General features: G+C 38.5%; 1 protein-coding gene across 5 annotated transcripts in view; it reads left to right on the plus strand.

Annotated features, from left to right (window-relative positions):
- LOC121924967 (multidrug resistance-associated protein 1-like) overlaps positions 1–12812 on the plus strand; it is a 52300-nt gene that overhangs the window by 7185 nt on the left and 32303 nt on the right. For 3 of the 5 annotated variants that reach the window (XM_042456582.1, XM_042456585.1, XM_042456586.1), the window contains exons 3-11: positions 746–887; positions 2211–2365; positions 4562–4739; positions 4829–5083; positions 5952–6017; positions 7902–8039; positions 10038–10184; positions 11324–11408; positions 11510–11576. In XM_042456582.1, the coding sequence (XP_042312516.1) occupies positions 746–887; positions 2211–2365; positions 4562–4739; positions 4829–5083; positions 5952–6017; positions 7902–8039; positions 10038–10184; positions 11324–11408; positions 11510–11576 (1233 nt within the window). Of the gene's footprint in view, positions 1–745; positions 888–2210; positions 2366–4561; positions 4740–4828; positions 5084–5951; positions 6018–7901; positions 8040–10037; positions 10185–11323; positions 11409–11509; positions 11577–12812 lie in introns of those variants that run through there. The other 2 variants (XM_042456583.1, XM_042456584.1) reach the window with 2 other exon arrangements.

A 12812-nucleotide genomic window follows, 5' to 3' on the forward strand; every position in this document is an offset into this window, starting at 1 on the left:
GGCAAAAACCTGCAGTAGGTCTGAAGCTCACATGCAGCTCACATGTATAGAGGCCTAGGCTCTTTGAGGCAAGGATGATTCCTTCAAAATGCCAGGGATGATAATGACAGAAGCAGAATAAGTCTTGTATGCTTGTCCCTACTTTTTCTCATGTAGTTCTAATTAATTGGAGGAGAAGAATATTTAAAGAAATTTGGAACCAGCCAGTTAAGTAATGGTATATATAGACTGAAAAATGTATGCATTAGCCTCACATATTGGTATTAATATCTAAGGCCTTCTTCTGACATCAGAAATGGGTACAGTATTTCTGGATATTGTGTCACCATTTCTCCATATTTTTCTGATAAGGTGACATTTTAGTCAATACAAAAAAAGGGGAAAGGTTTCCCATATTGTTTGCTCCTTATTTTGAAGTTTTGAGACCTGTTCACAGGACAAATGTGGGGAGATGAATACCCTGCTGTGTTTGCTTTTGTAATTGTCAAAGTATGTGCATGAAGCTGATTCTTCTTCTAGCCATCTTACTTCACTGATCCTGTGATTTTTGTTTCATAAGAGAAGTTGTGTGGGAATTTTTTTAAAAAAAAGCCCTACATTTCCATGTTTAAATATGGGAATAAATCTGCTTTCTCAAGACAGTCCTACCCTAACATCTTTATTTTGCCTGTAATTATTTTTCTGCTGTGTTGTTGTTGTTGCTTCATATTTAATAATTAACTTGTGTGGTTTTCTTTTTAATCAGACTTATGACTTTAGGCTACAAGAAACCATTGGAAAGGGAAGACCTATTTGAACTAAATGAAAGTGATTCAGCCTACAATGTATGTCCAGTTTTTGAAAAGCAATGGAGAAAGGAAAATTTTAAGTCAACCAAGGTCATAAAGGTACTTGTGATGAAAATGTATACACAACTTTCTGCCCTGTGTTCCCAGATGTATACACTGGGCCTTGTAAAACTTAACTCATTTTTCATCTTTCAGCACATTTCTCTGTGACTGCAGATAAGCTGCTTCCGCTTTTTAATTCAGTGCTTCTTTTGTTTATCTCCCCTCTGTGCTCCCTCCCTCCCTCCCTCCTTCTCTCTCTCTCTTTCTTTTATTTTCAGTGCCTGGGAAATGTCCAAGAAATCTCCTTGCCTAAAAGTTTCAGCTCCTTTCTAGGTGGCTGTACCCTAAAGGCACCAGATCCCCTCTGATCCTGAAAGCTAAACAGGGTCAACTCTGGTTAGTACTTGGATGAGAGACCACCAAAGAATATCAGGTGCTATAGGCCCCTTTGCAGAATGTATGAGTGTGTGTGTGCCTTTCACAGAAAATAGTGACAAAACCACCTGTGAGTGTTCCTTCCCTCATAAATGCTGTGAAATTCACGGGATCCCCATAAGTTGACAGGCAACTTGAAGGTACATACGCACATACATTCTGCAAAGCTGCTTTCAGTAGGAGGTTAGTTGCCTCACTGACATTTAATTCTTGAGTGGACCAAAAAACTGAATGCTTCCTGGGTTCAAGACTATTTTCACAACAATTTGTTCGCTTTTAGGTTCCTTATCCAGCCTTGCCACATGACAGTACTCCAGAGTTTATCCAATGATTCTTCCATAGGTCAGCTGAATCAATCACATGTACATCAGGCCATCTTCTGTAGAGTCTGTGGGTGCTTCCAGACAAGCTTCCACTTCTCATAAATAAAAGACTGAGTGCAGCTTTTTAATCTTCTTTCCTTTTTGGAGCTTCTTTTTGTAAGAAAAAAAGAAATGAAAAAGACAGGAGAACTGTAATTTTAATGGAAGTTCCTTAAACGTGGAATGACGCAACGTGATGCAAAGTAAAAACCTCATCTGAAGTGCTTAGTGAAACATAATACAGGTGTCCTTTTAGGTATAGCCAGAGTTGTTGGGACCTTCTTGTACAGGGAGTGTTTATGGCTGGAGGCTCTTTCCAAATGATATAGCTCATTGAAGTTATGGAACTTAGGTAAATTTTCACTGACCAGGTTCCCAGTGATTCGGTGGAACTGTTAATTAGGATTGTGATTAGTTCTGAAAATCATGTAGCCTAAGTATCCAGTAGCCATTATACCTGAGGGATCTGGCATTGTAGCCCACAAAAGTAACTTTCTTCAAGCTCTTTAAAACTGACTTTCCTATATTACATACAAACAAAATTTACTTATTTTCAGAATTATTGTGTCTATGTAACCCACAGACTCCTGCATATAAAGATGTGACGAAGAAGCCAGTTTCCCCAAAGCCATCTCTTCTTTCACCACTTTGGCAGACATTTAAATTGGTATTGGTCAAGGTTGCAGTTCTAAAAGTCGCAGCTGACATTTTAGCCTTTACAAGCCCACAGATTATGAAGTAAGTTTACAGACAAACTTTAGGTGCATAATGCCAGACTAGCAGGTAATAATAATTAATTTTAATAATTTGTTTTATTTATATACTGCTATTCCAAAGATCATAGCGGTGAACAGCAAGTAAGCTAATTAGCAAGTAAGCTAATTTGCCCCAACAGTCTGGGTACTCATTTTAGCGACCTTGGAAGGATGCAAGCCTGAGTCGAGCTTGGGCCCTTTTGCTGGTCTTGAACTCGCAACCTTGTGGTTTTGAGTGAATGGCTGTAGTACAGGCATTTAACCACTGCGCCACCAGGGCACCAGTACTAATACTGACAACACATCTTGTTGCATTATTAATGTTACTGAAAAAATGTCATATAACAGATCTGTATACTGGAGTTTGGGAGCCAGTACTGGGCTATGATTCTGGAGACCAGGGTTTGAATCCCTGCTTAGTTAAGGAAACTCACTGGGTGACCCTGGACATGCAAGGGTCGATATCAGTCAGAAATGACTTAAAGGTATACAACAGCAACATATTGTAGGATATATAGGTTCTCTAAGAAACTGATAAAATTAGATGTACAGATATAAATTGCATGTATATGTATATGTAATTACATGTATGTGTAGGCCAATAGCTGGTTACAGGATTACTCACACTGATAAAAAGATTCCATATAGAGATGCAAATTACATATATATGTAATGTAAATGTAATGTACATGTATATGTAGTTTGTATCTCTGTATGTAATTTGTATCTTTGTCTCAGTGTGAATAATCTTGTAACCAGTTTTGTAGAAAAAAATGGCTTGTAGAAAAAATAAATTGCTTTAAACCTTGCAGTAGTGGGCCGGAGAAAGTTGAAGATGAATTATTTCAAAGATTCTTCATCTTTTCTGCTCTGGTGCTTGAGCCAGTGACTCTTCACATTATTGTGCCTTGGCAGTAGGCTGACCTCTGCTGGCTCTGTACATGCATGCTGTTTTAAACCACACTGCCTTGCATATTTTTAAATGACACAGCTATTTAATGCTAGATGTTTAAGTTACACTAAGGTCATAATTTTGTGGAATTTGCATCCAGAATGCAAGTTTCTCCTGCAGTGCATTTGGTATTTCAGAATATTTCTGTGCATTGGAAAGGGCCTTGTGCCTTGTGATATGCTGTATACATATTCATCTTGGTAGGTAAGCTAAGCATGGTTGGAACACATACAGAACCATAATTGTTTATAGCTAAGCTGTGCATAGGGAGCTGTGCCATAATTTGGAAATGATTTGAAGGTACACAACATACACACATATCATAAATATCTGTGTGTGGACCTATCATATTGCCTCCCTCCAACTTATTGAAAAGTCCCTAAAGCTGCTTCTGTACTTTGCAACATGCAGGCAGGGTTAGGGAAACAGCTGACTACATGACCATACCCAGACATAAAATAATTACAGCAATTCTGAAACTCTGGAGGACCTCAATTGATTTTAGCACTCATCATTTCACATCTGGCTACAGGTATATAGCCAGATACATATCCAGTCTTGCCTGATCACTGAAAGCACAGAATGACCATGTATGGCAGCTTTAGAGGCTTTTCAGTAAATGGAGTGGGGCTTTGGGTACTGCAAAGGGAGGAAGGGAATATCAACTCTTGCAGAAAATGAAAAAGTTCATTGCCATATGTGCATCTCTAACAGAATGCTGGCCTTTGTTATGATTCAAAGGAGAATACCAGCTATAGTATAGTCTTCCCAGGCTCCTGGTCACTGCCTAGATGGAGTTTTGTACCTTAGATTTTATGTCTTCCACATTTTAGGAATAGGAGGGACTCTATACCATATTTTAGGAATAGGAGGGACTCCATACCATGTCATAAACAGAGGTTTGGTGATCTTATGCAAATAATATCTTCTAGATGTTTTCAACTACAACTTCTGTGAGCCCCGGTATCATAGATATAGTTGTGAATTGTGAGGATTATATCCTCAAACATCTGGAAGGCATCAGATTGCTTGCTCATGGTATAAATATACAGTTTAAATGCTAAATGGAAAAATATTCTAGATTAGAGAAAATTAACATACCTACTTTTACTGTTCAATCAAGAAGAATAGAGGGTTTGTTGTTTGTTTGATTAAGCTGATCTAATGAAAGTACATTAATAGTTTTAATGAGGCTTGTATGTGCATTAAAATTGTTTTCCTTTACAGAGAAATGATTCTACAATATGAACATCATTCTGATTCATACTCAAACGACTATGGATATGCCCTAGCTCTGTTCCTTGTGGTGATTCTGCAGACACTTGTCCATCAGGTTTACCACCGTCTTAACATCCTTACTGCTGTAAAAATTAAGACAGCTGTTGTTGGACTTGTATACAAAAAGGTATTTGACTATACATCATAACAGCAGGACTAATTTTAGAACTTACTACATAAATATTCATTGATTATTTATCTCTTCCTTGGGTACAGGCCTTAAATTTATCCAGTTCTTCCAGACAAAAATATACAACTGGTGAAATAGTTAACCTGATGTCTGCAGATATCCAGCAACTCATGGAACTGACCCTCAACCTCAATCTCTTATGGTCAGCCCCTTTCCAGATCCTGCTGGCCATCATCTTCCTTTGGCAAGAACTGGGACCTTCAGTATTGGCTGGTGTTGGTGTGCTATTTTTGGTCATACCTATCAATGCTTTTTTTGCTGCCAAACTGAGGCAACTCAAGGTAGGAGATCTCAAATGAGGCATCACTGCTGTTTGCTGTAGTACAGGAAAACAGTAATTGTATCAAATGGTTTATACAGTCTGTCCTTCTGTATAAGGGGATCAGTTCCGGATCCCCCCCCCCACGTAAGGGAAAAAACGCGGATGCCGTGGCATGTCCGTGGCAGTACAGCGGTGGTGCACGGGGTGCATGCCACGGAAGCACGCACCATTGTTTCCTTCCGGTACACGCCTCCCTTCTGCCGCAGCTTCCAGTATATGCTAGAAGCCGTGTATAACGCAGATGCACTGTACCATAAGCTATCTGAGCAAAAGTCCTAGTTGTGTAATGATTCTTTGCCACCCCCTCTTCTCCACTGCAATTCACTATTGTGCCCACCAAAAAGCCTCTTCTGAAGTTTGGAGGAATCTCAAGAAAGGCCTGGAAAGTGGAGAATTGCAGTGAAAGGCAAAAATCAGCAAAAACTGGGCACTGATTGATAAGCCAATGTACTGAACTAAGGGGAAATTGCTAATTGATATATAGCTAAATTTCTCTTTGTAATTGTTATGGAACACTATATAATAATAATAATAATAATAATAATAATAATAATAATAAAATTTATTTGTATCCCGCTCCTCTGAGAACAATCGGGACGGCTAACAAAGTTAAAAATACAAAACATATAAAATCCCTGGTACCCTCCCCTCCTTAAAAAAGTATTAAATCCAATGCAAAAAAGGGCCAAATAACCCTTAATAACATATTTTACTTTGCCTTTCCCAAATTTTATTCTTTGTGTTTGCATCTGCTTTATCACTTGTATAATATGGTGCATATTTTGGTTATGTTGCTTTTAAAATGCAACCATTCCTTTTTCAATCAGAAAAACCAAATGAAGAATAGTGACCAACAAATTAAACTCCTAAATGAAATTTTGCATGGAATAAAGGTAAGACAAATGCATAGTCTGTTCAGTGGTTTAAGGAACTTTCTGGAAGCAAAAATCTGTCTCTCTGATGCTTGACCACTAGGCCTTTGGAACCTTCTTTCCTTTTATTGCTGAATAATCTTTGGAGGGTCTCCTCTCAGTAGTGGGAGCTGCAGCAAGAAAGGATTTCATCTCCTTCCTAGTTCCACTGACAGAGGGAGATCTGTCAGCTGAACCATCCCTTTGGATACTGAACAAATGATGTATGATTAAAAGGTTCTGTTTTGTAACCCATAGATCAATTGTGATCACCTAACTTTTAATGACACAACAGTACAGTGGGCCCTTGCCTTATGCGGGGGATCCGATCCGGACCTCCCCCCCCGCGTAAGGCGAATTCCGCCTATGCTTAAGCCCATTCATTTGAATGGGGCTCGTGTGCGGTAGCGCAGTGGCGCAGTAGCGTGCGGGGTGCCATGGGCGCGTGCCCCATTCATTTGAATAGGACGCGCTGGCCCTTGTGCCCCACGCACTCCCTGCGGCTTGAGCGTGTACGCTCAAGTCCACGTAAAGCACACCCGCGTTATACGCAGGTGCACTGTATTTTATATTTCTTTATATGTAGTTTGAGTCTTCCTTATCCAAAATGCTTGGGAGTAGGAGTGTTTTAGATTTTAGATTTTTTTTTAAATTTTGGGATACCCATATTTGCATATATGCATATAATGAATCTAAACACACAATTCATTTATGTTTCATGTCCATCTTATAAATATGGCCTGGAGGTATTTTTATACAATATTTTAAAAATAATTTTGTACACGAAACAAAGTTTGTGTGCATTGAACCATCAGAAAGCAAAAGTGTCACTATCTCAGCCACCCATGAAAAATGTTTGGTTTTTGGAATATTTTGACAGTCTGGATAAAGGAGGCTCAGCCTGAAGTTGCATTTGTTATTTGTTTGTTACTGGAAATATTTATCTTACAGTATTTAATACAGACCCTTTTAGTTCTTCTAAATTCTTCTGAGATGATTGCCATTTTCTTAAATTGTTTACTGTGTTGTGTTTGATGTGTTGACGTAAACTGCCTTGCAAATTTTTGATGGAAGAAAGGGTAATGTTTTCAGTATGGGAAGAATGCTTTAAGATACCTTTGTTTAAAGATATTAAAAGATCATAGAAACACAAGCATATGACCTCTGCCTCTGTGACCAGCTGATAAAAGCCAACCATAGGTAAAACTGAAGTTTGGTTTGAAACGTGACAGTAAAGGAATACAATACCTTTAGATTTATAGACCTGAATAATTAAAGCTCTCCTATTTCAGTAGGCAGTTCACAAAAGATTTCTACAATGGAAAAACGTCTTTGGGATTTTTGTTTTGTTTTTTGCTTTTAGGTGAGATTTCAGAAACAAAAGCCTTCATCAGAACAAACCTGTGTTTACACAGTAGAAAGGGAAGCTAGTTGCTGGCATTCACATACATTTCAACTCATGGATGGGGAAAGTGTAGCCCACTTATGGGCTCCAAAGACCCTCATCCAAAGTTCTTTCCTAGCCCCTCCTTTCCTAGCCAAATCAGGGCCACAGACTTTGTGGCTGCAGTACTGGCATTTATTAACCACTGTGCCAACAGGGCTCCCCTGGCAGATATGACCCTCTGGCAAAGTGGAGGATGCAGTTGTGTCATCAGCTCAATTACCTGTGTTGTTGGCTTCTCAGCATAGAATGGGACTGGTCTGGGGGCCATTGCATTTTGTATACTTCCACAAATAGCAAAAAGGTCTTGGACAAAACCTATACATGTTTGCCACTTATTTTTTCTGTGCCTGTACAAAACATTGAGCATATGCTGTATCTCAGAATTCTGCAAGAGTATTAAAATATAATTGTCTTTTTAGATTCTCAAACTATATGCATGGGAGCCATCATACCAGAGAAAGATTGTGGAAATTCGAGAATGTGAAATAGATGTTTTGAAATCAACCGGATACCTGACAACTTTGTCCATGCTGACATTGACTTGTATCCCCTTCCTGGTGTGTTTTAAAACAAAATAATTAATTAATACAGTTGTTTAATCATGTATTCTTTATTCCATTAGATACAAGGTAACTCAGTTAATTTTTAAAAAGCACTTTACCACCATGTGGAATTCAGTACACACATCTAGAATTTTAACCTGATAGTGGTTAAAACCATCGGTGTATAAAAATATATTTCTAGCAAAGTACAGATATTAAATGGACAAATTTACTTGGAATTAATTTTTCACTGCAGTGTGGGATTTTGTTTTTATGCTTCTCTTTTGAATTGCTGCAAGAAAATGATAATGCTTTTGAATGGGGAGGTGCTGAAAAAGATATAGATGGAATAAAGGGAGTGAGAATAAGGTTTTAGGGAAAGTTTGAGAGATGATACAAAAGCTTGCCTGTTACTGTTCCTTTTATGAGAATACTTTCTGTCAGAAAATTTGCTCTTGAATGTTGAGAGCCCTTGGAAGCCTAAAGACATGGAAGTTGTCAGAAATTATATTGGAGAAAACCCCCAACCCCATAACAGCAACATAAGAGATAATCCAGTGTGTCATAATAAACGTAAAACTTTCCTGTTTATCAAGGCCTTTGTTCTCACTAGTTCTACCCAAACACTGTTATACATAGATTTCAAAACTTTTAAATCTTTTAATTTTTTTTTTTAAAATCACATTGTTTAATGTGTTTTAGTATATTTAAAATATTTATTGTTTTTAAAATGTTTGACATGTTTTGATACAATTGTAAGCTGCCCTAAGATGTTTTGATTTAGAGCAGGGAGTAAATATTTTATAAATAAATAAATAAATATGGAGCCCTGGTGGCGCAGTGGTTAAATGCCTGTACTGCAGCCATTCACTGGAAACCACAAGGTTGCGAGTTCAAGACCAGCAAAAGGGCCCAAGCTCTACTCAGGCTTGCATCCTTCCGAGGTCGCTAAAATGAGTACCCAGACTGTTGGGGGCAAATTAGCTTACTTGCTAATTAGCTTACTTGCTATTCACCGCTATGATCTTTGGAATAGTGGTATATAAATAAAACAAATTAAAAATTATAAATAAATAAATAAATAGCTAGCTAGCTAGCTAGCTGCTGGATACCTATTGTAATTACAGTTGGATTTACTGGAATAACTTCAGTAACATTAGGAGGAACTTTCTGATAGTAAGAGGGTAGTGGAGTCTCCTTCCCTGGAAGTCTTTAAACAGAGGCTGGATGGCCATCTGTCAGGTATGCTATGATTGAGAGTTCCTGCATGGCAGGGGGGTTGGACTGGATGGCCCTTGCAGTCTCTTCCAAATCTATGATTCTATGATTCTATACTGTAGAAACATAAAACAGTGGATAATTATGAACCCTATTGAAATGAACAACCTCTACCATAGAATCATGCTGGAGAACCTAGAAATGCCTAGAGAGAACATCTCTAGTACTCTTTAGGTATCTAATGTGACTCTGTAGTCAACCTCTGGTGATAGCATACATAGAATTGCACTAGAGAACCTAGAAAATGCATAGAAAGAATTTATTGGGGCGGGGGAGGGGGTAACAGGTAAGTGAAACCATGGGCATTGATCCCATGGATACAAGGCTCTTACTGTACTCTGGTGGATTGATAAGGTTGGTTAGCTATTAGAGCTTTTCCGTCTTTGCAGATTGTTGCTATGTTTTGGCTTTAATAGTGGATCAGGCAACATCCTTTGCAGAGCAAATAGTCCAGGTTTATGTATTACTCATAAAACCTGTGCTCTCTTTGAACATCAAAATGCCATATTTTTATTTTAAATAATCATTTTAAATAATCAACAGATGAAATGGTACACAGGGGCTACAATGTGTGTGCATTTCTGAAACTATCTTCCCCAAATCCCTACTTTGAATTAAGATGTTTTAATTTTCAGTCATGGTAATTATTAGCATTAAAGTGAACCAAAGTTGCTCAGGAACTACGACTGGAAATATAACTCTAATCTATGGAGAAATTATGTGTTTGTCTTAAAGGTCTCTTTGGCTACATTTGGAGTGTATTTTCTGTTGGATGAAGAAAATATTTTAACTGCAGCGAAGGTGTTTACTTCTCTCTCCCTATTTAATATTTTGCGACTGCCTTTGTTCGATTTGCCTACAGTAATATCTTCAGTAGCTCAGGTAAATATACAGTCCATATGTGAGGTACAGTGCTTAGTTTTTTGTGGGTTTTTCAGGCTATGTGACCATGTTTAATTTTTAAATAACATTGTGCATATTTTCACTTTTCCTCGTGTTTAAAATAGATCTGTATTTTAGTGCAAGATGAAATTAGGGCACAATCCTGATTTTAAAGGGTTTACATAAATTGCTTAGACATGTAATTTCTTTTAAAGTTATCTTTGCATAGCTTTATGTTTTGAAAAGATAGGTTCATAAAAATGTAAACTTTGATGTAGCATTTTCTTAATATAATGCGTATGCTGTCTTGAAAGCAGGGCCCAACTGCATATAATGGCAAAAGGCCTATCAGTTTTCATACTCTATCTGAGAGGAAACAAGTTCTCTAGGTTGTAAAAAAAGGGGTGTAGCACAGCACTGCTTAATTTTTTTACCCTTGGGACCTCCCCTTTACATCTACATGTACTCTTGCATACGTCTAGAAATTTTAGTTAAAAAATTGACTCAAAAAACCTGAATCGACTTATCCACAGGTTACTGTACTTTAATTCTTATAAGAAAGGGAACCATCCCCTGGTGAAAGGCAAGAGTGTCATCTGTTCTGTAAGCACTCACACCCCTTTATATTTTGTCATTAGTGAAGCCTTTAGTATGAGCACAAACAGTTATGCCTGCTGGAATGTTGTAAGTTTTCTGGCACTGCTTTCCTTTGCTTAATCATTTGCATCGTTCATTCTCAGAGGTGAAGCAGATGTCCTGGAACAAGCAGCCAGAAGCTGCTCCAGCTGTGTTCAGAGCAGGAGAGCACTGACCACATGGACCACTCCCAAAGTGGGCTGCCACTGTGGTCCTAAGCCAGTCACCGCCAGGAGCCAGATTTAAACAGCTCTTTTTTGACACAGCTTCAGCCTGCCTTTGGCTTCTTTGGGAACATGCATCATGTAAATGCCATGCCCCCAAAGTGTCCCGAAGCTGCTTCTTTTGGCTCATGTGATTCAGGCCTCAGACTCTTTAACTATAACCAGTAGTTTTGGATTTTTCCTTAGCTTGGACAGTGAAAACTAATCTGTGGAGGAAGGTCCTAAAAAGAATTTTTAAAATCTGAATTGGCTAAGTTTGCATTCATTTTTTTTTTCCAGACAAAGGTTTCCCTGAGTCGTATGGAAGATTTTTTGTCTTCTGAAGACCTTGACCCTCAAAACATTAACACAGACTGTGCTGGAGGTAAGCCAGGTCAAAACATTCTTCTTTACATGCATAATGATTTCAAACTTGGCCTGATCAGCCCTCTGTTAACTCCAATTATTTTGTTTCTGGATCTCAAGATTATGCAGTTAGATTTGTTAATGCCTCTTTCTGCTGGAAGAAGATTGGAGCCTCGACTTTAAATAAGTAAGGAACCAATTATATTTACAATATAATGTTCAGGTATTATTTCAGTAGAGGTAATGCTGTATTGGCAAGGATGGCTTTTTGCCGTCACTGAAAGGAGCTGTATTTTGCTGTTCTTTTTAGAGTGGGCAAAGCGCTGGATTGGGGTGCAGCATGCAGTTGCCATAGCCCTGATCCGGCACTGAAAGGGATGGCAGGAAGCTCCTTTGAGGCCATCTATCAAGCCCCTAAGTTGTTAGAGAAGAAAAAAAGCAGCTACCCAGTTTCCATTCTATAGCGCCAGTGTGGTGCCATGGTTTGAATGCTGGGTTAGGACCCTTGGAGACCAGGGTTCAAACTCCAGCTTGACATGGATATCAACTAAGTGACCTTGGGCAAGTCACATCATACTCTCTTAGCCTCAGAGGAAGACAATGGCAAACCCCCTCTGAAACAATATTGCCAAGAAACCTCCATGATAGGTTTGCCTTGGTGTCTTCATAATTTGTAATTGATTTGAAGGTACACAACAGCAGTAGCTTCCATGCTACTTTGGGACTGAATGGTCCTGAACACAGGCCCACGTTACTAGATTTCTGTAGTGGCTGATGACTCCCATTATCAGTGGTATGGTAAATCGGAGGCATTGGACAGCTTTAAAGGAGCTTCACAAATTACTGTATCTTTTGGGGTGGGATAGGTTTTAGTCACTTGGAGAGTTCCTTTTAAGCTAAAGGTTATTATTCAATGCTCCATTGAAATTAGAGTCACTTACCACCATTACAGTGTATAGGAACATTTATAGGAATACTGTGCTAAAATTAACCATGATTCAGTAATAAACAACAAATCAATTTACTAAGGCTCAACAAACTCAAGGATTTAAATAATAAGGTCCTTAGGATATTGTCAGTCTGCAACTCATAAACGTTAGCCAGCACAGCCAGTGATGAATGATGATGGAAATTCGAGTCCAACAGTGTCTGGAATGCCTACTCTTAGAGGTGTCAAAAGTAAGGGCATGGGAAGGTGGGAAATTTTGCTGCATAGGCCAGGAAAACTCCCCTGCTGCATGGTTCGTACAAGAGCTACTGTCTACAGCTCTTGTAGATAGTAGAAATTAAGTTTAAGAAAATTTGGGATGAGGAAGAGATCATGAGTGGTATAACACTTATAGTTGAGAATATTACTTTGGAAGAATGGAGGGAGGTTTTCAAGTGTGATATGAGAAAAGCCTGAAAATGTTTATGGGCCAGG

Source organism: Sceloporus undulatus, chromosome 3 (genome assembly GCF_019175285.1).
Source record: "Sceloporus undulatus isolate JIND9_A2432 ecotype Alabama chromosome 3, SceUnd_v1.1, whole genome shotgun sequence".
Lineage (NCBI taxonomy): Eukaryota > Metazoa > Chordata > Lepidosauria > Squamata > Phrynosomatidae > Sceloporus > Sceloporus undulatus.